General features: G+C 49.3%; 1 protein-coding gene across 1 annotated transcript; it reads right to left on the bottom strand.

The window, feature by feature from the left end:
- LOC114767610 (adenosine kinase-like) lies at positions 1-25,883 on the bottom strand. Its single transcript, XM_028959428.1, has 6 exons — positions 25,806-25,883; positions 20,402-20,572; positions 11,364-11,399; positions 7,620-7,734; positions 807-893; positions 1-408 (listed from the first exon to the last, which is right to left on the bottom strand). Exons 1-6 carry the CDS (start codon positions 25,881-25,883, stop codon positions 284-286), a joined length of 612 nt encoding a protein of 203 aa, XP_028815261.1. The 3' UTR covers positions 1-283.
- Between the last annotated feature and the right edge of the window lie 925 nt (positions 25,884-26,808).

The raw sequence follows: 26,808 nt of genomic DNA, 5'->3' as shown, positions 1-26,808 counted from the left end.
TGGCAAACAAAACAGTTTATTGATCAGCTTGTGCCCGTGCATTTTGTGCGTAGAAATAAACGATTTGGTACATCAGAACCAGTGGCCTGGACAGACACGTCCCCGGCGTCGGAAGTTAAAACCAATTTGTTCCGTTAAAGGAACCATTAAATGAAAGCGGCCGCTTTTCCAGGACGTGAAAACGGCGAGTGGCGGTTACGTTAGCTCGCACTCGGTAAACGGTGAAGAGGCACGGGCGATCTGGAACACAGGCGTTAGTCGAGGAGGCGTGTGTGTGTGTGTGTTATTGGAAGTCGGGCTTGTCCGGGAAGGTGCACCCGGAACGCCGGATGATGGTGTTGGCGGCGTAGTGTCCCGCGCGGATGCACTGCTCCAGCGGCTTGTCCTGGACCAGCTCTGAGAGGAACCCTGCCGAGAAATGAGAGGAGACGAGTATAAGAACCTAATTAGCAGATGTCAGAGGCGCCGGGGCCGTCTCGGGAAACGATTTGTGTTCGCGGCACAATGGCCAAGGAGGGATCTGGTCTGTTTCTGGCCTAAAAAACCCCCCCACGGCCCATACACCGCCCGGCCGGAGTTACATCCCGGAATACGATGCACTTCTGGCACATGGCCGGACTGTCGCCATGGGAGACAACGCGGAGACGGGAAAACAATGGCGAGGCGCTAGCTGCGCTCGCCGAGTGCGAGTGTGAAAGCGGCGCTTGTTTCTGTAAAAGCCGCTCAATTATTAACATACCGTGCTGTTATAACCGCTCTATTACGCTGTAATTACGGTCCTTTCATCAGCGCCAAAGCTGCCTCACCTCCAACAAACGCGTCTCCGGCTCCGTTGGTGTCCACGATGTCCCTCTGGTCGATGTCCACAACGGGGAACCTGGTCACTTTATCGCCTGGAGGAGGGAGGGAGAGGCACAACGTGGGTCGAAAGACAGGAAATCTTCACATAAAGGGAAAATACAAATTGAAAGTGAAGTGACGTGATTGTCATTGTGATACACAGCAGCACAGCACACGGTGACACGGTGAAACCTGTCCTCTGTATTTAACCCATCAACCTTGGTTATGGCGCCCGGGGAGCAGTGTGTGGGGACGGTGCTTTGCTCGGTGGCACCTCAGTGGCACCTTGGCAGGTCGGGATTCGAACCGGCAACCTTCTGATTACGGGGCCGCTTCCTTAACCGCCAGGCCACCGCTGGCCCATATATTGAATCTACATCTATAAAGGATGGTAGTAGCCTAGTGGGTAACACACTTGCCTATGAACAAGAAGACCCAGGTTCAAACCCCACTTACTACCATTGTGTCCCTGAGCAAGACACTTAACCCTAAGTTGCTCCAGGGGGGGACTGTCCCTGTAACTACTGATTGTAAGTCGCTCTGGATAAGGGCATCTGATAAATGCTGTAAAAATGTAAAAAAAAAATGTAAAAAAATGTATAAAGCATAAAAATGTATAAACATACTTCATCATAATACGATCTTAATATCTTAATACGATTAATACGATCTGATAATGATCTAGTAGGACAACCTTTAGGCAACTATTAAACTGAGGACAACATTTTGTGCATTTTACGACGATATCTGGTAAAATATGGTGTTTGCATGGCTACCCTGGACAGAACTGCGAGGGGTTCATAAATAAATAGCCGTAAGGAGCGTGTAAACAGCGAATGAAGCAACGCCGGCGTCCTGAGCATCAGTAAATAAAGCCGAACGCACCAGCCAATCCGGCGCCGCTCAGCATCGTTAATAACGGCCGCGTTTGCAGACGCATCGAAGAAGATGCACGGCGCGGGAATTTATCACTCTACCGGGGGATTTTCTTTCTACTTGTGACAGACGAGAGCTTGAGAGCAAGATAATCCTAGATAACAGTGGGGGAAAACACACACACACACACACACACACACACACACACAGAAAGTAGAGCATATGAAGGCTTGAGCCGCCACACTCACTTAGACGCCGGTGTCATGTGATCCAGCGGGTCTCTCCGACCACGACAGGAAAATCGCAAGGCGACTTCCAGACAGACCGTAACTGACTCAATCCCACCGCGCCCGCTACGCCCCAAACGTCCGCGGAAACGATCTTCTAGTACGTACAAGTTACGTTACAAGCACAACAACAGTGTGTACAAGTTATTAAAAAAAAAGTGAAGTGATTGTCACATGTGATACACAGCAGCACAGCACACGATGCACACAGTGAAATGTGTCCTCTGCATTTAACCATCACCCTGAGTGAGCAGTGGGCACCATGACAGGCGCCCGGGGAGCAGTATGTGGGGACGGTGCTTTGCTCAGTGGCACCTCAGTGGTACCCTGGCAGATCGGGATTCGAACCGGCAACCTTCTGATTACAGGGCCGCTTCCTTAACCGCTAGGCCACCACTGCCCCATATTATTATATGGGTGGTAGTAGCCTAGCGGGCAGAAGACCCAGGTTCAAACCCCACTTACTACCATTGTGTCCCTGAGCAGGACACTTCAGAATCAGAATCGTATTTATTGGCCAAGTAAGTGCAGCACATACAAGGAATTTGATTCCGGTAGACGGTGTCTCTCAAGTACAGAGTAGAAAAAACAACAACAATATGCAGGATGTGTGTACGTGTTATTGTGCAAGTTGTGGAATTTGTGCTGTTTATAAATAACAATATCTACTGAAATAAATAGGCAAATAACTAAATCCTATATACAGAGTGTACATAAAGTTAACCTGAGTGTCTCCATTTACATTTACGGCATTTACCAGACACCCTTATTCTGGTTCATAGGCGAGTGTGTTACCTACTAGGTTACTACCATCCCAGGGGGGGACTGTCCCTGTAACTACTGAATATAAGTCGCTCTGGATAAGGGCGTCTGGTAAATGCCGTAAATGTAAATATTTTGCTGCATGCACGAGAAAGTTGTTAAAAAAAAAAAAAAAAACAGTTTTTGTAATAAACTTCTCTCGAATATTTATGTTATATTCCATATTCTGGACGGGTTAATTAATGACGTGGCGTCTCTACTTGATGAATGCGGCGCGCCGGGACTCTTTTTACGGAACGTCCAGGACGGTCAGTCTTTACGGAAACCAGAGAGCCGGTCGCCGGGTCTTTAGTAACGTGCGAACGCGGCTTGACGCTCGGCAGGTAATTAAGTGCAGTTGCGTGTTAACGGCGCGGCGACTTTTCTCTGTTATTACGGCCTTGCGGCGCACGTATAAACATCCCTGTAGCCCGGCGGCTCTTCCTGCGCCGTGCCGCTGGTTTATACACCAGTGAGTCACGTTTAAGAGGAAAAGGGCTCCATAAAAGTTCTTTGAAGGCCCCGGCGTGTTTACTGTCGTCACAAAACCGACAGGCCTGACACGACAGCCTAAAAATAAATCCATTCTAATGCACGTTCTTCTGCAGGCGCCAACAGCTCCTCCCCCTCGATAAGAACCAAAAATACCAACCAGAGTTCAGGAAAGGTGCGGACGCACCTTCGCAAAATGATCCTATGGGTCAAAATGCATCGTGAGAACATTTCTTCACACTTTGGAGTGGAGGTCTGAAATCCCATCTGATGAAATGAACATTCAGGTATCTTAACGCCACGTCTTCAACAAATCCCGAGTTTCAGATTCAAAAAGAAGTCAAAATGAAGAGCGGCCCCAGGAAAATGAAACTGAGGCAGATCTTTAATTCACCGCATTCGAACGCGGGCGGCTGCCAGGGAGCCGACGCCTTATGAAATCACCACGAGTCAGAGCGACTTGTTTTATTTTATTCCGCCCGCCAAGTTAGTGGAAATAATTCAGCCGCGGTCGCTGAAGGTCAGAATGAAGGACAGAGAGCACATTCTGAGAACGGATGAATTAAAAGCAGGTAATGAATGTGTTCTGAGCAATGATTTATGTAACAAACAAAAAAAGAAACGCATTACTGCAGGACCAAAAAAAAAAAGTATTAGACTATAAAATGACATCCAGCACAGCCATCTGGGCTGAAGTCAGCCTGTTATTTCCTCGTATAAAGTGGCTAAATTGCAGAAATTCCACAAGGAAGGACAAGAGAACAGCTCAATGTCATAAACCGCGTTTTATAAGCACCCAAAAGTACAAACTGCACCTCCAAGATGAGCCGCGCTCATCACCGAACTCCAGTTACATGCCCTTCTCCACCCTAATAAGGATCTAGCACTAATATGACCACCTCACCAACACTTCACTGCCACACTGTACATGTACACATGTACATTATTTTTTGTAATTATGATTTTGTAGATCAATTCCTGGCGAGGCATCAATTTGTAAATATGTGCTTTGATTAAATGGCTTTAATAAAATCTGATTGGTCTGATTTGCTGGAACCTGCTACTCTAATTATAAGCGCCTGTGGGAGTTGGGAGCTCATTTTAAAAAGTGGTCCCAAAATGTTTCGCTCTATGAAGGAGGAAAAAGAGGCACGCTGGTTTTAATTAAAACGTACTTTCAAGTGTGCTTACCTGTAACAGAAACAAAGGTCCAATGTAAAAAATGATAATATAAAGTGGTGTTGGTAGTGGGCGTGGTCACGCCTGGGGTATTAGGAGTGCAGAGAACGGTAGGGAACCGAAGACAGTGTGCTACACCGGGGCGCGTCGCATATTGACAGGAGGGGTTATAATAGTCCAGAATGAGGATGTAGGGGGTGTGACAGCTGTCAATCGTACCCACAGGCTCCTCCCCCTTTTAAACGGCCTGCTTCTATTTCTCTAAAGCCGTAAAATAAATGCCGTAACATTAGTAAAGTATGCGAGAAATGCTGCATGTTAAAGAGACTTATTTGTAAGTTTGGACGTTGTCCTCACAAGTGATGGGGTGGAGAGGGGTGAGGTTTCCAGAACCGGCCGATTTCGCGAAGCACCCACGGGAGAAGCCGCGTTGGCGCGGCGCTCCTCCGGGGAGCCGACTCAGGCTTTCTCCGGCCCTCATTAGCGATCAGAGGCGCCTCGACCTGCCGAACGGCGGTTTATTAGACCTGGGTGCCACAATCTTAATTAAAAGCTGGAAAACTTGGACCATCAGCGGCGAAGCTAATGGCGAACTCTTCATTACCACCTTTCAACGGGCCGCTGAAAGGCTGGTTTAACATTTCAAATGAAGTCCAGGCGGGGAGAACGGGAAAGAAATTTACATCTCTTTCAGCAAATTACCCGAGCGGGAGACGTTTCCTCTCCTGCCCTTAATCACCGTAAAAGGGTTTAATGTGACAACGCAGCATCAAACCCCCACGGTCGGGGGGGGGCGCAAACAAAACGACAGATCGCGTTTATCAGAGCAGTAATATTTCATTCTCTTTTTAACGCCGCTATTAATCATTTGTGTTGCGAGATTCCTGGCTGAACACCCATGACTCCAAACAGTGGCATCGTCTGGTGACGTCCGTTCTTCTGAAGGCGAAGCAGTGTGCGGTCTCTGTCTGAAGGCTGGGGGCGGGGCTATAAATCAGTCACGACTACCAGGGGCGGGGCCTCGTAAGTATCTGTTTTCTTGCATTTGGGAATTTTTTTTTTGTTTTAAGTGAGCTTGATTTAAACCTGTCCACCAACACTATAACTACTGAAGGCCGAGGGGTCTTCACGTGGACCATTGTCTATAGCTGTTTTTGTCTTAAAACTTAGTTCTAGTCTTTATTTTTTGTCTTCGTTAGTCATGTCCAGACTCATTTTAGTCCAGTCAAGCTTCGGTAGACATGTTGGTCTGAGCATTTTAGTCATATTTTAGTCCCAATTAGCCATGAATATTTTATTAAAGTGAATGAAAACCAATGACATTTTAGTCTAATTTTAGTCAACCAAAAGTTCTATTTAACTCAGTCAATATAGTACAACAAGAACAGACAAAAACAACATTATTTTTGTCAAACCCATTTCATAATTAAAACAAGGTTATCTAATTATTATATTATTGTTACCTTATAGACTCAAGAATACTCGACATCCATTCCAGACACGGAAGACATTCTGATTTGTTACGTGTTTGACATACGTTCTGTTTTCTTTTCCACATGATTGTAAAGAAAGTTAGTCCAAAGATCGCTTCATCATTTTCTCCCAACCATCTGATAAAGCACCACAAGTATCCTGAAATCTAACTAATGCTGCGATTGCCGAAGTGACGTCATCTGTGACGGGAGATGCAGGAAATAACGTCTCGTCTCGTTTAAAGTCAACAAAATTGAAGAGACTTTTTGTCTAGTTTTTATCTTGTAAATCATTTTTAGTCTTGTTTTTATTTTTTAACAATATAACATGATACACAATACAGGCCAAAAGTTTGTACACCTTCTCATTCAATGTGTTTTCTGTACTTAACAAAAAGTGGAGACCTGACCTCCACAGTCACCGGACCTGAACCCAATCGAGATGGTTTGGGGTGAGCTGGACCAACAAGTGCTAAACACCTCTGGGAACTCCTTCAAGACTGCTGGAGAAGCATTTCAGGTGACGATCTCTTGAAGCTCATCGAGAGAATGCCAAGAGTGTGTAAAGCAGGAATCAGAGCAAAGAAACTAGAATATAAAACATGTTTTCACTTATTTCACCTTTTTTTGTTAAGTACAGAACTCCACATGTGTTCATTCATAGTTTTGATGCCTTCAGTGAGAATCTACCAACGTAAATGGTCATGAAGATAAAGAAAACGCGCTGAATAGGAAGGTGTCCACACTTTTGGCCTCTACTGTATTTCATTGTTATTGTCACATGACCAGCATTTACACCTCACCTCGTCTCTTCCTTATCACATTCAAAATATTCAATGACTACGATGTATTGTCATAACAACATTACCAATATCATCATAACGGACCAAGACACTGAACTAGTTAAAACATACTCTGCACTGTCCAGAACCTTCAAACATGGACAGATACATTCTCCAATGCACCAAGTTGGACTACTTTATACCAACCTTGATCCTTCTCTCAAGGATTCTCCATTTTTTTTTGTTCGTGTGCATAAAAGGTCAAAGTGTGGCAGATGTCAACTGTAGGGACTGTCAAAGCCTATTGAGAACAAATTGTCTGTGATTTTGGCCTAGATAATAAATAAAATCTGTCGTGAATGTAAGAACATGCTAATTAAACAAAAGATAAATACAGAATTATGGTTAAATACAGAGGACACGTTTCACCGTGTCACCGTGTGCTGTGCTTCACAATGAAAATCACTTCACTTTCACTTCAGATTTCCTGATAGCTGTTGCTGAATCAAAGATGCCAAATGTCCTAAATTACGTCCATCAGTATCATTAGTGTGCCGTTGAACCCTCGGCCACGCCCACATTTACCATCTAGAGCTCTTAGCGAATGAAAAATGTGCATTTTTACCCCCAACCCCTCTTCCAATGCCTTTGACAAATCTATCGATAGCCACGCCGGCGCTTTGTGTGTTCTACCACAACACATCGACCCCGGCGGTAATGCCTCTAAGCGCAATGGCCCCACGTGGAGGATCATTACTCCACAATGGCCAGAAAGCCAATACAGGTCCGGCGGCGTCCAAGCGGCGCCACGAAATCACTCACTGCCGCCGGTAACGGAGCGTCTCCGCCACTACGTGCTCGAGGTTTCGGGTGAAAAGGGCGTTCAGTACCTACTGTGGCGACCGTGTCCTCGCTGCCTTGTGTGAAAACCACAACGCGTTGCCGGTTCTTGTTCACTTTGGGCAGGTTTTGGACCCTCTTCGCGATCTCCTCGATGTCCTCTGTCTGCAGAAAACGGCAGAGATTCGGTGAGACGACTGGTGAACGTGCAGCGCGTTCCGGACATGGCTTAACTAACGGAACACCGACATCTAGGTGTGGACCCGGTACGTGCCCCCTGTGGGGAAACGCGCGTCTCCTCAGCATTTCCCCCTTTGATCAGGAACCCGGGGTCCGTCTCCACTTTCCTGAGGGCCAAACCTCCACTTCCACTCCGCTGTCCCACAGTTCCGGAGTCCCTGCTCAGCTTTAGAATTTGGGGGCGGGTCTACCAACACATTTACATTTATGGCATTTACCAGACGTCAGTAGTTACAGGGACAGTCCCCCCCTGGAGACACTCAGGGTTAAGTGTCCTGCTCAGGGACACGATGGTAGTAGGTGGGGTTTGAACCTGGGTCTTCTGGTTCACCCACTACTAACACCACTGATGATTGGTTACAAAAGCTATACGGCACTAACGGCAAACCCGCCACCAGCTGGTCCACAGAACCAGAAGACGACCACCAGCCAGAGACAGAACCTGTGGTCCTGATTTGAACATACCAAGAACCACGGACGTTAATGGTACGGTCACGTTTTAAACACCGTGGTTCTCCTGGCCGTGTGTTGAACCGAGCCAACCTGGCCCGGTCCCCGCAGAATTTGATCGTTGGCGAGGGCGGTTTGACCCGGCTCTGGCGGCGGCAGCAGCCCGTGTCCCGGTTCATTCAGACGTCCAACAAAGCCACAGCGGCTGCAGGTTCTCACTTTTCAGCCATTTGCATAAAAGCCCCGACGGCCAGAGCAGGAAAACAGCGCCTGTCACCCGAAACCGTCCTGGACGGAGACTCCAAACGCTGCCGGAACCAGCCGCTGCTGCTTAATTAACCAGGGGACGGGCCGGCCCGCCTGTAGCGGCCGAGGGACACTCCGCTCCGTCCTTTAACCAGCCCTGAGACGCGTCCCCAACGTCCTTTAACCAGCCTGGAGCCGCGCCCCCCAACGTCCAAACGCTGCCGGAACCAGCCGCTGCTGCTTAATTAACCAGGGGACGGCCCGCCTGTAGCGGCCGAGGGACACTCCGCTCCGGCCCGAGGGGCTACAACGCTCCGAGCCGCGTCCCCCAACGTCCTTTAACCAGCCCTGAGACGTGTCCCCAACGTCCTTTAACCAGCCCCGAAACGCGTCCCCAACGTCCTTTAACCAGCCCCGAGACGCGTACCCAACGTCCTTTAACCAGCCCCGAGACGCGTCCCCAACGTCCTTTAACCAGCCCCGAGACGCGTCCCCAATGTCCTTTAACCAGCCCCGAGACGATCCGAGCTGCGTCCCCAACGTCCTTTAACCAGCCCCGAGACGATCCGAGCTGCGTCCCCAACGTCCTTTAACCAGCCCCAAGACGCGTCCCCAACGTCCTTTAACCAGCCCCGAGATGATCCGAGCTGCGTCCCCAACGTCCTTTAACCAGCCCCAAGACGCGTCCCCAACGTCCTTTAACCAGCCCCGAGACGCGTCCCCAATGTCCTTTAACCAGCCCCGAGACGCGTCCCCAACGTCCTTTAACCAGCCCCGAGACGTCCGCTAATGGGGAGGTTGATGCCGCCGAGGACAGCGGGCGGCGGCACGGGACGATCCGTCTCCGTTATTAGATCTTCGCCGTTTTAATAGAAACCACTCCTGCCGGCGCTGGGACGCAGAGTGGGAGTGAAGTGCTTCCCCGGGCCGCCGGAACGGATCAGGGCGGGGCGGGGCGGGGCGAGGTTAACCGGGAGACACCGGAGCCTTAAAGACGACCAATTACTGCGCGGAAACTCAATTTGGATCAAACCGTAAACGATTAGCATAAATACAGCGAGGAGGAGGCGGCGGCGGCGGCGCTTAATTGGCGGGATGGGCCGCGGCAAGATAACGAAGGTGAAAATAAGAAGCCATTAAGCTGTAAAACCTGCCGATGTTTAACCAAGACGCCGTTTCAGCGTTATTGCTTATAATTGCGATTTTATGGATTGGGCGTGTGGCAGCTGCAGAGGGTCGAGTCCATCTTCAGCTCCGTCTCATTTACGCCATTTACCAGACGCCCTTATCCAGAGCGACCTACAGTCAGTAGTTCCAGGGACAGTCCCCCCCCGGAGACACTCAGGGTTAAGTGTCCTGCTCAGGGACACCATGGTAGTAAGTGGGTTTGAACCCGGGTCTTCTGGTTCATAGGCCACTACCAGGCCACTACTGCACTTTGTTGAGAAGTTAAGAAGGAGGTGGCACACGTACCCGCACGTGAGGTGCATATGCCACCGCTTGGCTGTAAAGCGCGGTGTCCGTGTCGGGACTAATGAAAAATTGATCTCCCGCCCGAAACGTGTTGGTGAGACAGTTGACGGGGGGAAAGATTCAATTACGGCTCCTCAGCCGGAGAGAAGACGAGGAGGAGCAGGCGTCCCATTGGCCATGTGTCGGCCTCATTCATAAAAGGGGCGTCTGGTGAGACGTTCCCACGGCGATCAGGGTTTTAGGGGCGCGCGTAAGCTGCTAACCGATCAATACTTAATGGGGCCCCATTTTCAAACGGGTCACATTAATCAAGCTTAATTAGATCAATTAAGAAAGCAACACGACTGAGAGCTGTCAATCATCCGGCTCCTCCCATTTTAAACTCAGTTTGACCTTAATTTCCGTTACGTAACAACGTCCCTCTGGACAGAGATATATATCGATAGACAGAATATATTGATCCAGAGGGAAGTTATGAACGAAAAACTTGTCAGCGGAGGGGGCGGGGTTACGTCTCAGGGTGCTGACATCCTGCCCCCTTTTTGTATTTATGCTCCCCCCTCAGCAAGAATACACACACACACACACACACATACACACACACACACACACACACACACACACAAAAAGAGCTGTCACCGCCACCAGGGCTCACGTTCTTTCCTGTCACGTTGATCACACCGTAGGTGATTCCGGATGACTGTTACTCGCCGCCAGGGAGGGGAATAAGCATGTGCCTGATGCGGTGATGGGGACCAGAGAGCCAATGACACCGCGCGGCGGAGGAAGCGGGTCCCCTCCTTGTTACAAGTGCATCGCGTGTAATAACGAGCGGCGTAATGTTCATTTGCATAATCCGAGACCACAGGTGGCGGCGATTTGGTTATTAAGAGGAGTGTGTGTGTTCTGCGCGGCGGCGCATCATCCTCGCGGCGTAATGCGGCTAATGAGGAGGCTTTTTAACCGAGCGACCCGACGAGCCGCGGCGGTGTCTGCGGCGAGGCAGGGCTTGAAACCGTGCCCGAACCCCCCCCCCACCCAGATCTCCCATGAGCCTTTTCAAAATTCAATAAATAACATCTGTAGGCGATGTTGGGCGCAGACCTAGCCGAGTGCGTCACGCCGCCGAAAGAGCCGTCGGAACAAAGAAACCATGACGACTGCCAGGTTGCCATGGCAACTGCTGCAAGGCCCGGAGAGTATAATAGCACATCAATCACTGTCCAGAAAAGAACTTCATTATCAGCAGAAAAAAACACACACTCACACACACACACACACACACACACACACACACACACACACACACACACACACACGCACACACACACACACACACACGGACCTTTAAAATCTGTTTAATGTGCAATCACCGGTCAACTCACCTCGAAGCCTTGTTCCCTGGCGAAGGTGGCCGCTTCCTGAAACACAGCAGAGAGGCGGGGTTAATTGCCAGGGCTCTCCACAACACGCCAATAACACGCCGCACGCCGGCGGGGGCGGAGCGGCAATCAATCAGGCGGCGAACCCCTCGTTACCCCATTCATCTCCATCCCGGACAAAGCGGCGAGTCGATGGCGCCGCGGCCTAACGATCCAATTAGAGGCCCGCCGGCCCGACCGACAGGCCGAGAAGGCCGCCGGAACGGCCCGGCTAATGCGCGCTAAATGCCCGCCACGTCCTCCGTTGCGCTTTTAATAAGGCCTCGGTTTTCCCGGCCCGGCGCGCCGTAACCACTCCTCCAAGAGGCCGCGTTGTTGGATGTCGCCAGTTGTCATTCATGTGGCTTGTTAGAGGGGGGGACACGGCGAGCGGGACTGCCCATCATGCATCGGTGAAACCGGCGGCCGAACGCGCGCAACGGTTACGTAAGCGCAGAAACCTCGGCGCTCTTAATGATTCATTTTCGAGCGGGAACGAAGTTGCACGTCCCCTCCGGAGGTAAACAGTTATTATCTGGGGACGTTTGAAGGCTTTTCGGCGCCTGGCTGTGTAATAAATAGCATTTGGGGAAATTAAGATGCGCCGCAAATCCACGAGCCGTTTGCCAGATTTGCCAGAGACCTTAAAGGGGAGTAAAAAAAAAGCGAAACAAACGGAGAGGAGGGCATTAGGGCGGCGTCCGCGGCGAGGCCGAGGAGGGAGCTGACGAAACGCCGATGATTTATTAATCACACCTGGCGGTGGAGGACGTCCGCCGAAGGACTCGGCGTCCCCGCGGCGACGTCGGCGCAACAGCCCTCAGTCACCTCCAACGCGGTGGAGGAAAAAAGACTGCCTGGCTCAGCTATCACCCCCCTCCCGTGCCCGCCTTAATTACTCATTAATTACACGGAGCCTGAATATTTTACACACTAGTGCTTTTTCCACAATATTATATATATATTTATTCACATCAGTGGAACGTCGCCACGACCTCCGATCAATCGAGAAAAAAACCTTAATAAATGAACTTATCGACCTTTTTCCACTTGTTCATTACACAATGACATCAATATGGACGCCGTCAGGCGGGTTCGAGGATCGGGGGGATATTTTCACAGCGTTTAAGCGAATAATCCAAAAGCCCCGAACCAAGCAGTGAAGCAGGCGCGCTTGGTGCAGAGGGAGGGATTTCGCTCGTGTCTCAGTTTCTATTTTTACAGAGAGAGAGAGAGAGAGAGAGAGAGAGAGTGTGTGTGTGTGTGTGTGAGTGTGTGTTTCGGACTCTCTAAAGGACATTATGCACCCTTCAGCCTCAAAAGTGCTCGTGGGAATTTCCACTGCCGGTGTTAAATATCAGGCCTGCTGGTCTGTGCAATTCCGACGGGCGCCAGAACTCCGGAATTGGACTAATTAGCCGGTGTAATAACGGCGTTAATTAATAACCGCGGAGGATTGCGACACCGACCCCTGTCCGCTCCGAGATAATCCGGAAAACAGGAATGAAACCAGATTACCGACACCAGCAGCTGGTGTGTGTGTGTGTGTGTGTGAGATGTTACCGGTGTGTAATGAGAGAGAGAGAGAGCGGAGTTTGGCGGCGCCGAACGTTGCTGGAAGAGCGCGCCCGGCGCTGAGGTTAATAAAAGTTGAGGAGCTGAAAAGCGAGAGTCCCTCGGGCCGCCGAGAGGAACGGGCATTTGCTCGAGCGCGTTAGCCCGGGCTGATGTCGGGTTCGAAATTGAATTGTGTTTGAGGGGGAGGAGCCGCCGAGGAGGTTGCCCCCGACAACCTATTTACAACGGGGAGGGGGGAGGGGGGGCTCTGCGCTTGTTTCCCCTTTTTCGGGCCCGCCAATGACCGGCGTTTACGGCCGAGTGTGAAGAGAGGACCGATTCTGCCGGGATATGAGGGGAATATGAGATCTGTCGAGACTCCATCAGAACGTGATTCCAGGGAGGAAGCCATGACAGACATCATGGAATATTCTAATTACTCTGTTTACACTTGATGACGGTCAACAAAGGGGTTTGAAGCACAAAAGGCTCCCAGAACTGAACATCTATCACTATTTATACTGGTATTCTTATTGTGTGCGTGTGTGTGTGTGTGTGTGTGTGTGTACATGTTGGTGGTGGGCGTGGTCCAGTGTATTAGGAATGCAGAGAATGAAGGGAAACGGAGGAGAAAATGGATCCTGCGCCACACCCGGGCGTGTCATGTGTTGACAGGACGGGGGTAAATAAAAGTCCAGAATGAGGAAGTAGGGCGTGTGAAAGCTGTCAATCATGCCTACAAGCTCCTCCCCTTTTAAAACATTGTTCATAAACAAACACGATTAAGAAAAAAATGCAGCCACTTCCTGTTTCTACCGTGATGTGACGTTAGTGACGCTTTATTGTGGAGTTAAACAGAGAGAAAACAGAGACCTGTTCACAAGGCCAACGTCCAGCCCCCGCGGTAAAAACAGAACAGAGCTGCGTGGCAACCGGGCGCGGCCACACCACACCACCGCTTCAGTGGCACCGTCGCTGGCTACTCATTTCTTCATCTGGAGGTCGGGGCGATCAGATGCAGGAGGTCAAAGGTCACCCTGTTACGGACCACCGGCGTACACGAGAGACAAAAACAGGCGCAGAAGCGGCGAGAGGAAGTCACCTGGTCTCGTGAACGCCGCGCTGTGGTTCGGTGGGGTCGAAAGCCGGAAGGAAGGAAGCAGAAGAGAGAAACCACGCGCCGCGAAAAGCCACCGCGGAACCTGCAGAGCGTTCAGCTTCGTTCTCCATGACGAGGAACAAAGACGCGCTCTCGGCAAGCGGCAAAAAGAAACGGAGGGACGATCCGTAGATGAAGGACTCGCGGTAATGAACCGGCTGTACGAATATCACACCAAAAAAAAAAGCGTGGACGGGCCATTTCACAGCCTCGCACGCGGCCAACGTGGAGCGGAAAACGTCCAAGAGGCTCTCTGGGGAGGGAGGGGCTGCGGAAGACTTGCCGTGATGCAGCCAAAAGCCCCGCAACAATGGAGGCCGCGGCGGATAAGCTCACTCGTTCGATTTCGCGCGGGAACGGGGTGGCGTCTCTCCGTAAAACAGAGCCAGCCGAGCCGAGGCGCGGCAAAGAGCCGTAAAGCTCCTGCGCTGTGACGGCTCCGTCTGATTTATAGCGCAATTCGTGCGCCGTATCGGGTGATGTAGGGCGGGGTTGCCATCATCCTCCTAACTTCAGACCGATAAAGTCCGGCATCGAGGAGGACAGGGCGTGGCGCCGATCCGTCACACGCGTTCGTCATCAGCAGAGCCTCGGCTCTTTTGTTGATGGTGGCCGCGAAGACGGAGAGGCTCCTCCTCCTTCGTAAAATACGCCACTGTCCACGTCAACGTCTTACTTGGACCGATAATAAATACAGATCCCAGCATCCTCCCTTAATTCCAGCATGTATTTTCCACCCTGAGAACGGCTGAGGAGACAGCAGCGGTGACCTAGCAGTTAAGGAAGCGGCCCCGTAATCAGAAGGTTGCCGGTTCGAATCCCGATCCGCCAAGGTGTCACTGAGCAAAGCACCGTCCCCACACACTGCTCCCCAGGCGCCTGTCATGGTGCCCACTGCTCACCAAGGGTGATGGTTAAATGCAGAGGACACATTTCACTGAACATGGACACAAACCCGTGATGTCTGTCGGTAGACGTGTTTTTTTTTTGTTTGTTTTTTTTTATACATATTTAACTTTTTAATTTATTCATTCTTTTTTTTTTTTTTTTTTTAAATCAGCTACTTCATCTCTGGAATAGACCAATTACCAAGGAATTAATCACCCTCGATTAATCGGTCATCCATTAACATGTATATGATATTCTTCAAACAGAATGTCATGACCAATGGCACATACCATAGTTTGGTAATGGTTGGTATGAGGACGTGGCCACCGGAGGAGTGGCCGGTGAGGATATCGGCGTGTGCCGGAAAAGCGGCCCTCCAGCTGACCCCCCTGCAGGGCCCAGCACCCGCAGGCTCAGGCGCCATCGATCCCGCCTTACACCCCGTAATTATTCCCCGCCCTCTCTCCGCCTGTTAAGATGCCGGAAGGCCTCGGATCGCCTCCGCGGCGGCGGGCCGCTCTTTAACCCCGGCAATTTGAAAATTTCCTCACGGTTCAAATCGCGGGGATCCGAACGGCGGCCACGATTACAGCCGTCACCCGGGGTCCCCGGAGCAGGAGCGCCATCGATACGCTCCCCTGCCACATGACAGAAACAGCCAGATTTTCACACCGCTTTTACAGCAGCAATTCATGCCGACGGAATACGAGGAGACGCCGGGGGCCGCTCTCTGATCCAGAACCGGGGGCCACTAGCAGAGCTGGAGGTTCGGAAGTAATCCCGCGGGTAACGAAAAGGAATCTGGCGATTATGGGCGAAACGAATACCTGACGGAGCGTAATATGCTGACATGCATGGTTCACGATTTTCCTTTAGTGTGTAATCCCTCATTTATTCTTTGTATCATGTGTTCGCGTGATTTCTTTTTTAAATACACCCACGATTATGCAACAATGACACATAATCATCTAGAATCAATCAGAAAATTATACATTTACATTTACAGCATTTATCAGACGCCCTTATCCAGAGCGACTTACAATCAGTAGTTAACAGGGACAGTCTCCTGGAGCAATTTTAGGGTTAAGTGTCTTGCTCAGGGGACACAATGGTAGTAAGTTGGATTCGAAACCCGGGTCTTCTGGTTCATAGGCGAGTGTGGTTACCCACTAGGCTACTACCACCCTGCAATTATACATAATTATAAATTATTTATGACCATATGTTGGATTTTCAGTGCATCATAAAGGATGCATCATGATTTCAATTTCAATGGGAATTCCCAGTCATACAAAGAAAAAGAAAAATCCATATTCTGGTATTCAGTATCAACACATATTTGCCATAAAAGAGTCCCCACTAAAACCCCTACACTGCTCGGCTTATCATTATTTTAAAAGATACCTGCTGGTTTAGTTTTCGCGTCACAACTGCATTGAATATCAGAAGACATACTTTATGATTAGAAGTCAGAATTATGATCCCTCTGGGTTATTATGCCCAGTTATGGTGAGATTATTTACCGCAGTCCTCACTGGGTTGGTAAGATGGACAGAGAGAGACATCCTGGACACTTATTCAATATTTACACCCCAAAACGCAAGAAAACAGAACGGAGGTTAAAATGTAATTTTTAATAATAATAATAATAATAATAATGTCAGCACAGCAGTAGTAGGCAGTAATGGCGGTCGGGGGTTTTCCGGCTTAGGGAATTTCTAGAATAATTCCACCACAGTTTTTATCTTGCGTTAGTCGTGACACGGATCAATAATCAGACATTTATTCACAGATCGTACAGACAAACACAACTCAACATTCTCCAAGCTTTCTTGGCCCTGCTTAGTCGGAATCAGCAGCCCGTCTGACTCAGGATCAGTTTTTTTAACTCATTCAGAAACCGGCCTTTAACATCAGCAGTGCTAAGAATTCATGCTTATTCACATTAGAACCTTTTAGAACCGTTGACAGAGTGCAAATACGGTCACGGTGTGTGACAGAAAAAACGAAAACAAATGGCAGCTCATAAAGCAAGGACTTCTGGGTAATTAGCTTGGTTTTGCTCTCATGCCAACCCAGCAGCAGCGGATGGAGGACTCGACTGCAAGCGCTTCTGATACAGGATCAGCCCGGGACCCGTAAACGCCCGGAGTACGAACAGGCATTAGCACATTAGTCTCCAGGCCGGAGAGCTGCAGCTCCCGGGCAGCTCCAGGGTGCCGGGTGCTTCTGGGATGCCAAATGAGCCCCAACAAGCGGAGAACATGGCCACCCTCCACCCACACACACTTCATGCAAATACATTCCTGCCACGTCCCATCGACCCAAACGAGGAGGTGAAAATGTTCGTGTCCTCCCTCCCCTCCCAGCTCAGCCTACTCCAGCTCAGCTGGGAAAGTGATTAAAACCCCCCCCTCCGAACCCGCCAACAACCCCGCCCCAAAACGGGACCGGGAGATCCCCGCCGGCCTGCAGAACCTCAGCGTCCCGCGAAAGTCGATACCCGAGTAGGCGTGAAACCGGGCGAGGAACAGTCGCCATTTCCCCATTCCCTCCCCCGCCACGGCCGTTGCGGAGGACAGGCGGCCTTTAGGAGGAGGCTGAGAAGGGGACGATTAACGGTTCACTGTCCGCGCCACCCTTCCTGGCCATTCGGCAGCGAGCGCCATCAAGGTTTCAATTCTCTCATCTGACCTTGGCCTCCGTAAATAAAGTCCTCTGCGAAGAGGGAAAGCAGACGTAACCGATCATCTAAACGTGCCCTCCAATCACTGTCCAAAACCATGAGTTTATAGGAACTTTCCAGAATTTCTCTTATTCTGTCTGGTTGAGGGAGAGAAAAGGCAACAAAACAAAAAACGTATGAATTAGGACTATTATAGAAACAGGCCATTTCTCATGGACAACCAACATAAAAAATATATATATATTATTATTACTTTCTTATTATTAATGAGGCTCTTTTTGTGACCTCGCCATGGCCACATGATCTTGGCTCTAAATGCTGAATCTACTGGACCATGGTTCTCAAACTGGTGGTACGCCGGGAATACGCCGGTCTGTGACTATTAATACATCCTAAACACACTGCGTATGCAGTACTGAGAGAGTATAACTGTTGCTAATGAATAACCACTGACAGTTGGAATAGCTATTATACTATTTTACTACAGCTACTATAGTTACAATTGTATTATTGCCTATTTAAGCTGTTAAATATGGAAAGAAATTACCTCGGATACCACCGCTAGTGGTACGTGGGTGGTGGTGGCTCGAGGATCATTTGGGAATATTTATTTTATTTAAAGTTCCCAGAAAATAATTTAAAACAGACGAATAATCTTTTGTGTTTTGATGCTTTACGTCTGGAGCCAAGTTCATCATGTCACCGGATATTCCGCGGCGGCCCACTGAAAACTGACACGCACACCCTGACATGCTATTTACATGACTTATTACGTCATTTATTGTTAATAATAGATGTATGGAAGGATGCTGCAGTGCATGTGTGCGGTCGTGAACGAGTGCATGTTTAATTTGGTAGTATTTTTTTATTTTCTTTCTTCCTGCACCTCGCTCCCAGCGGGCAAACAAGCGCTCCTCCGCTGGTAGCTTATCAATCAGCTCGGGCCTGTTAAGTGTTGAGAGACGGACCGCCTCTATCTTCTCCGAGGAGGAGGAGGAGGACACGATTAGTCCAGCGGTGTGCCCAGGTTACGCCGCACATGTTTGCCAATTAAGCGGAGCAGTGTGTGGCGCTGGCCCTCGTGGCTCCCAGCGCCATGGAAACGGCCGGGCCGATTTGCTCGCCCCCCCCCCCATCACCAAAAGATTGTAATTACGGTGCTGAAGGGAGCGTGTTACATAACATGCAGCCTCTAATGCCCAATGAACTTGTGGCCAAGCAGAGTTAATGTCACAGAGAGTCTCGGGGACCACGGAGGGTCCTGTGCGCCGCCTCGGGGGCTACTTTTTTGTCAAAGTGAAAGTGAAGTGTTTGTCATTGTGAAATACTGCAGCAGAGCACACTGTGACACGGTGAAACGTGTCCTCTGTATTTAACCATCACCCTTGGTAAGCAGTGGGCCCCATGACAGGCGCCTGGAGAGCAGCGTGTGGGGACGGTGCTTCGCTCATTTACATTTACAGCATTTACCAGACGCCCTTATCCAGTAGATACAGGGACAGTCCCCCCCTGGAGACACTCAGGGTTAAGTGTCTTGCTCAGATACACGATGGTAGTAAGTGGGGTTTGAACCCGGGTCTTCTGGTTCATAGGCGAGTGTGTTACCCGCTAGGCTACTACCACCCTCAGTGGCTCCTCAGTGGCACCTTGGCGGATCGGGATTCGAACCGGCGACCTTCTGATTACGGGCCACCACTGCCCCAAAATTTGAATGGGATTCTATTGTGGATTTGCGATGGAACCCGCTAACCTCCCTCTAACATGATGTGAAGTTTAATTCAATCAGCGGAGGGCCCGGAACGCCCCTCTGAAACGTGTGAACGCCTGGCGAAACGCACTGAAAAATTGGTGCGAATGAGCGAGAAAAAAAAAAAAGGCGACTGGGAGGCAGGTTCGGCATTCGCGCAGGTCGAGGGAGGGGGAAGGAAGAAGCAGCTTGAGTAAGCAGCGGTGATAAATTCCTGGACATCCCGACCCGCCCGTGACGCGCGAGAAGAGAACAGAAAATAGAACCTGCGAGCGCGCCGATATGCACTGATTAATGTTCCACGCCGTTCGGCATTTGCAGCCGACCATGTTACTTCACCGCGTCTGAGCGATATTTACAGGAAAACAAGGCCTCGTTCGGATCATTTAGCCTCAGTTATAATGGTGGAACGGCCACGCCTTCACATAAACTATATGCGTTACGTTATACTTGGTTATTTATGGCTGCTAGTACCTCAAACTATTGGTGGTAGTAGCCTAGTGGTTAACACACTCGCCTATGAACCAGAAGACCCAGGTTCAAATCCCACTTACTACCATTGTGTCCCTGAGCAAGACACTTAACCCTGAGTGTCTTCGCTAGCGAAGAGAAAGTCGCTCTGGGTAATAGTATGATAATAATGATAATAATGTTTTACGGCGACGCCGCGGTCAATGTTTCGGATGCCCTGGTCCGTATTTACACACGGAACAGGCGCAAAGCCGTGCGGGCCACGCCCGGGCCACGCCCCTGCCTCACAGTTACGATTCGTGGCCGCTTGCAGATCGGTGCAGATAAGGAGGACGAACGCAAACAACAAATGTCTCGGATCCAGGAGAAACGGCATCTCTGTCTCGCTCGTAATGAGATCAGGCTGAGCGGCTCGTGCAGGAGGGAAGTGCTTTAATACGCGGGACACGGATTACGTGTGGCAGGTGGACATATTTACGCATAGCTTCACTGACCGTTTCGTTGCCGAACAGCACGTCCACGTAGGGCAGGACCTTCATGAGAGGGTCTTTGAAGAACTGGCTGATGAAGGGGGCCGAGAGGTTGAGGCCGAACGTCTTGTTGTGGTCCGAGGCGTGTTTCGCCACCTTCAGAATGGACTCGGGGGAGACAGTCAGGAAGAAGCCCTGGAAGCACAAAATAAAGTCATGAGTCCAACCTTCTCGCGGGACCCACATCTTTCATGATGAACCTCCTTAGATCATCATTTATGACAGATCTCACCAGCCTAATTCATAATGGAATAAGAAACCTTCCTCAGGACTGACCAAAGGTTAAAGTTCATTCCTCCATTTGTACAATTTGCACCGTCCACGATACACCACCGTAATAATAATCATGATGAAATGTCCACGTCTTGCAGTCTCTTCCCAAAAAACGTGATTTTTGTACATCGGCTGAACAAGGATGCAGTAATGAAACGGGGAAGAAAGCAACGAACTAGAATCTATTAGCAGGTCGGCATTCGCCTCAACAGGAACTGATGCTCCGTACGTGTCTGCGAAGGTGCTACAGACGCAAACTGCGGAGCGGCTTCTCCCCCCGCCGGGTATCTAAACGTGCCGGAAGGGGGGACCGTTTCCCGGGAAGAGCGTTGGGGAGACGCAGGAAGAAACGAGTCAAGACTCCGGTGAAGAGCTGTGGAGGGCGGGCCTCGGGGAGGGAAGCGACGTGCATGTATCCGATGATGGGGGGGGGACTGAAGTCCCGTCCAGAATCCCCTTACTCGGAAACAGGAGAGGCCGCTTCTTGCATTGTGTGAATGAATACGAATCAGGTAAGGAAACACCTCGGCGCACCGGCGCGAAATCCGAGGCGAGAGTCTTATGAAAACCTCACAAAAAAAAAAAAAAAAAAAAAAAAAAAACGCCCCCCTTCTCCTTTGATACCGATCTCCTTAACCTTGTTTTTCAGCTGCACAACTCCCCATAACCCCCGGTGTCACAATAGGTTTTTTTTGGGGGGTGAGGGAGGGGGGAAGAGGAGAGAGAGAGAGAGAGGATACGCTTGGTTTAGTCTGAAACCGGCCTCTGTTGTACAAAAGTCATTAAATCTGCTGACATTTGTAGGCGGGCAGGTGACCTTTGGTGTGTGTGAAAGCATGAGGCTCTCTGGCTAATACACAATATCACACGGCGGCGTGTGCTTGTGTGTGTGTGTGTGTGTGCACGCTTCATTATGTTATCATGGCCCCCCCGCCACATGCACCCACTAATTCCTTTTTCAAAATTCCACTGCCAAAGTTCACATATATGACTACATTCTGAGTGTAAAACACTTTATTGTTTATGGTATTAACATCTGGATCCGATATTTCATCTTCATTGCGATTCATTATATTCATATTACTAAAACAATAACCCAGTAATCCATATGATGAGATAACAGGATGCATTTCTGAAGCTCATGTGTCCATTTGTAGGACCTTTGGTGGTCTGCAGCAACAAACTGGGATCTACTGTGTGTTCTTCCATGGTTCCATCAGAGCCAGCACGAACCCTTTCAGCGGCCATCACAGAGTGGTCGAAAAAATTCTCTTCTACCTCAAATAATCACTTGCAGAGTTCATCAGTGCAAGAAATTACATGATTTATCTTACTATTATTTTTCTGTTGCATTTTTTATATATATAAAAAAAAAAAAACACACACTAATTGCCCCTAAAGATTAAACTGGCCATAAGCCGACACTTGTGGCTAGATAGCGGTATTCTGTTAGCTATAAGTTAGCCATCCTTACCAATAACGCCAGCAGTATATGCCATTTCTAACTAACATTAGTTCAACACTGTTTAGCCACTAGGTATTATACCCCCTACAATGTTGGTAAAAAATAATAGTTTGGAACTTCCAACACATCCTAATAAATCCCGCCCACTGCCCCGTACCGAGATAGTCAATATTATTTGGTTATTTTCATCTTCTGCAGATAAAACGAACATTTAAATGCCCCACAATCCCCAAACGTCAGCGAACTCCTCGTGACCTTTAACCTCAGTTACGTGTAGGTTAAGCTGCTGCCGGGTGCGCCGTTCTTCAGCCGTCGGGTAATGGAAGGGAAGATTACTTCCTGACACAAATTGGCCTTTCGTACGTGAAGATAAACTGTCATGGTGCCGCCTCTGATCAAAGGCCACCGGGCCGCCACCGCAACTTCCGTCCAGCTTCATTATTCCTGCAAACTGTGACGTTCACAGCAGCGATTAGGATCCTCTGATGATCACGTGATCCTTCAAAATGCCACTTCTGACCTCGGCTCACCTTTCAAGGTCGTAATAAAACAATTCATCTATTTAAATGAATTGCGGCACATTTCCATAGTGTCATAGAGAGTCGTGGAGCCGAAACAATGCCACAGATCTGTGGTGCCAGGCAACACTTTCAAAACTGACATCATTTCCTGTGAATCATGTTCCCATTATAATCTGGGGGGGACAAATGTGCAAAATGCCGGTCCTGGTTTTCATACGACAGTTTTAATTAATACGCCTCATCCGAACTGCATCATTAGGCCGCTGGAGAAATAATGAAGCGCGAGAGCCGGTGAGGTCAGCGCATGCTTAATGGAGTACAGAGTGTGGGGCTGGAGTCGCCAGTTTCATCATGTGATCGTTTTCATACAGACGGACACGTTTTTGTCACTGAGAGTCATTGTCATTTAACAGTACAATAAATCGATTCAATTCGGCAGAGTTTTATTGCAAGCGATTCATTCAGTTTATTCTATTCGCAGATCTGCGCTGAACCCGAACCGATTCTGTTAAAGAGCATTCCAGAATGCGGTGACGGTTCTAGGAGGCTGGTGCTTGGATGCAGGTTCTTGACTTATAAGGACATGCTGGCCACTTATCTGCAATTTACAGCGTTGTGGGTGTAAAACCTCCCATCGGAGTCTTGGGAGTCTTTGATAAGCTCCGCTGTCTGCATGGCTGCCCGGCATTAGAACATGGAAACCTAATGAAATGTAGACGTGCAAAGACGAATGTACACACACACACACACACACGGCGTTGTGCAGAGGAGCGGTAATAAGAGTGGAGAAGTCTTTAGCGCTCAGGTGTGGGTCACATGCCGGGGTGGCGGCTCGGGTTACCCCAGGTGTCAGGGCGCTCTGTGAAGTCGGCCGGTGTAGCGTTTCCAGCTCCGGAGGATCAAAGCGCAGGGTACACTTTGTACAATTTTCTCCCGGCCGAGGCGCTTAATAAAGCATTCAGAGCGAGAGTTGGGGCCTGGCGCGAGGAGCCCAGACGCCGCGGATTTTCAGAAACTTCTCCTCGTCATTTTCAACTAGATTAAAATGTTGTTCGTATTCGGTTTTCCAAAACCAAACGAATTTTATGAATATTGTAAAGCTTTTTCCTTGGAAGGTTTATAATAAGGACTGAAAATCGAAAATCCAGATTTTCAATGCTTCCGATTAGGGGAAAAAAGACATATTGCAATTATTGAGATCAATATTGCGATATGCGATTGTGATATGATAAAGGGCACTTGCTTGTATATCAATGAAAAGTTGCATACAAATTACTAATAGTGAAATGTTTCATTTCAAAGTGAAACATACAAACTACTTATAATAACTTGAAATGCCCAGTGCTGTCAAAATACAATATTCTACAAAATTAATCACAAAAAACTCTTTACATTACAGTCGAACGACAAAAACAACTGTTTTGATTATATTTGGCCATTATAAAATCCCGTATTATAGTTCTTACGTTTAACCAAAACGTTGTTTGGAGGCTGACTTGAACACAGGAATGCATAGCTTCACTAGCTTAGCCTAGCTTAGCTAAGGTTAAGACTTATAAAACAGGATTTTATAATGGCCAAATATATTCAAAACAATTGTCGAACATTACCTATGAAATGTAATCCCCCGGGATCTGGTTTGGAGCGTACAGCGGTTTGTACAGCCCCAAGCAGCACAAGAGTGAGGCATTTTTATGCACTTCTCCATAGACATTTACATGCTTCACTCCACTGCAGAGCCCATCGCAATATGGCGGCGACGTTGACATACGTCTACCCATATGTCTATGTGAGTCACAAATCTGAAGTCTCCACTGAACCGAATCGAAAGTCATGTGACCAAACACGTCACATTCGACTGAAGGGAGACTTCAGTCAGCTCGCAAACTTTGAGAGAATGAGTGATATGTTGCCGATTCAATCCATGTACTAATCATTTAAATCGCAGCTTTTTGCGTTCATGTAATCGCACAGACTGACATCGCGATTACGATTAGATTAGATTAATCGTGCAGCACTACTTACGATTATTATTTATTATTTTCTGTAAATCCAATGTCCTGGTCATTGGCTTGTGCTTTTACTGTGACCTTTAACCTCTGCTGCGATGCCTTCTTTTGCTTTTCTCTGTGCATGATAACCTCATAAACGGGTTACTGCCAGAGCTGCTCTTCAGCTGCGCCGCTTCCTGCGCCTTCATCTGCAACGTACGGCCTGATGTCACCGGGCTTAAAATAAACCGCACATCAGAGGTGCAAGAAACGTCTATTCGGGGAAGGGCATTTTCATTTGTGCCACTAAAGGTGGCTGCGGGGATAAAAAAATACGAAATAAATTCCCTTTCGCCCCCCTCTTCCCGAGCCTGAGGCTATTTTCATTCTGCTGATGTAAGGGATCCGTTTGAAATAATCCATCATGACTTTGGCGCGTGATGGAGGCGAATTAGTCATTATCACGAGCAAGTGCCGGTGGCCGTCCGGCGCAGGGGCGACGCCGCGCGCTGACATTAAAACAGCGCTGGTAAAAAGCAGCGGCGGGTGTGTCACGGAAACCACATCCTCATTAGCGGCGAGCGTGACATTTCCGCAGCGCTGTGAACGCGGGCAGGTATTTCGAGTGGGTGAGGGGGGGTAAAAACGCACACGGTACGATGCTCCGGGCGATTCCGGGCACCGATACCGCAGGCCGGCAAGGCCTATCAGGAGAATTAACCAGAGATCACACGGAATTAACCGGAGGCCCGGAAGATCAGAGGGAGCGTTATCGGCCATCCTGGTGAAGCCGCGGCGTCCAGGGCAGGATGGATAGTCCGCGCCTTTGCGGGGGTTTTGTTTGGAGCCGCCTTCTGACTCGAGCCGCCGTCCTTCGCCACGGTATACGGCATTACGTAAAAACGAGAACGTCCCCCTCCACACCTGCAGGGGGCGCTGCAACTCCCCGCTCTCCTCCCAGCCTCGTCTTTTCATTAGAAACGTGCAGCGTATCCGCCATTGTTGTATGCGGGACGTGTTTGGGGTTACAGGTCAGGTCGAAGGTCGCAAGGCCAGATCGGACAGAAACGTTCCTGCGTGGAAAACGGCACCGGAGGCACGCGGTGACATGGCCTCACCGACCACGACTCGATCATGTGGTCCTGGCACGTGGTTTGGAGGGCTGGACTGCGGCCAGAGATGCTCCAGCTCAACATCCTTCATGGGACGAGACGAGCAGGACACAACAAACTCATACGCACGGGACGTGAAGCGCGACATTTTAAACAAGCAGTAATGCAGTAACATGCAGTAACGTGCAGTAACGTGCAGTAACGTGCAGTAACGTGCAGTAACGTGCAGTAACGCACAGTAACGCACAGTAACGCACAGTAGCGCGCAGTAACGTGCAGTAACGTGCAGTAACGCACAGTAACGCACAGTAACGCACAGTAGCGCGCAGTAACGTGCAGTAACGTGCAGTAACGCATAAAACAGATCATCAGCCGCAACATGAAAACCGCTGAAGTGAATATCAACGTCGAGCTTGTTCCAGGGGCACCTGCCAGCGAGTGGGGTGGTAGTAGCCTAGCGGGTAACACACTCGCCTGTGAACCAGAAGACCCAGGTTCAAACCCCACTTACTACCATCGTGTCCCTGAGCAGGACACTTAACCCTGAGTGTCTCCAGGGGGGGGGACTGTCCCTGTAACTACTGGTTGTAAGTTGCTCTGGATAAGGACGTCTGGTAAACGCTGTAAATGTAAACGAGTGACATTTTTTATGCAACAAATCAACATTTTGAAGTTGATGTGTTTGTGCCCATATTAGGTTGGTCCAATTCAGATCTGTGGGACGTGCATGCAGGCAACATCTCACATGTTACGGGCTTAAAAGATCTGTTGCCAAGTACCACAGGAGATGCCTTCAGAGGTCTAGTGGGGTCCTGCTCAGCATTAGGCGGGTGGTCGTAATGTTATGGTCCATCACTGAACATCAGACATTTACATTTACAGCATTTATCAGACGCCCTTATCCAGAGCAACTTACAATCAGTAGTTACAGGGACAGTCTCCCTGGAGACACTCAGGGTTAAGTATCTTGCTCAGGGACACAATGGTAGTAAGTGGGATTTGAACCTGG

The sequence above is a fragment of the Denticeps clupeoides genome, chromosome 2, assembly GCF_900700375.1.
Source record: "Denticeps clupeoides chromosome 2, fDenClu1.1, whole genome shotgun sequence".
In the NCBI taxonomy this organism is placed as follows: Eukaryota; Metazoa; Chordata; class Actinopteri; order Clupeiformes; family Denticipitidae; genus Denticeps; species Denticeps clupeoides.
The sequence above is the reverse complement of the archived record's forward strand: the minus strand, read 5'-3'. Positions and strand labels throughout refer to the sequence as shown.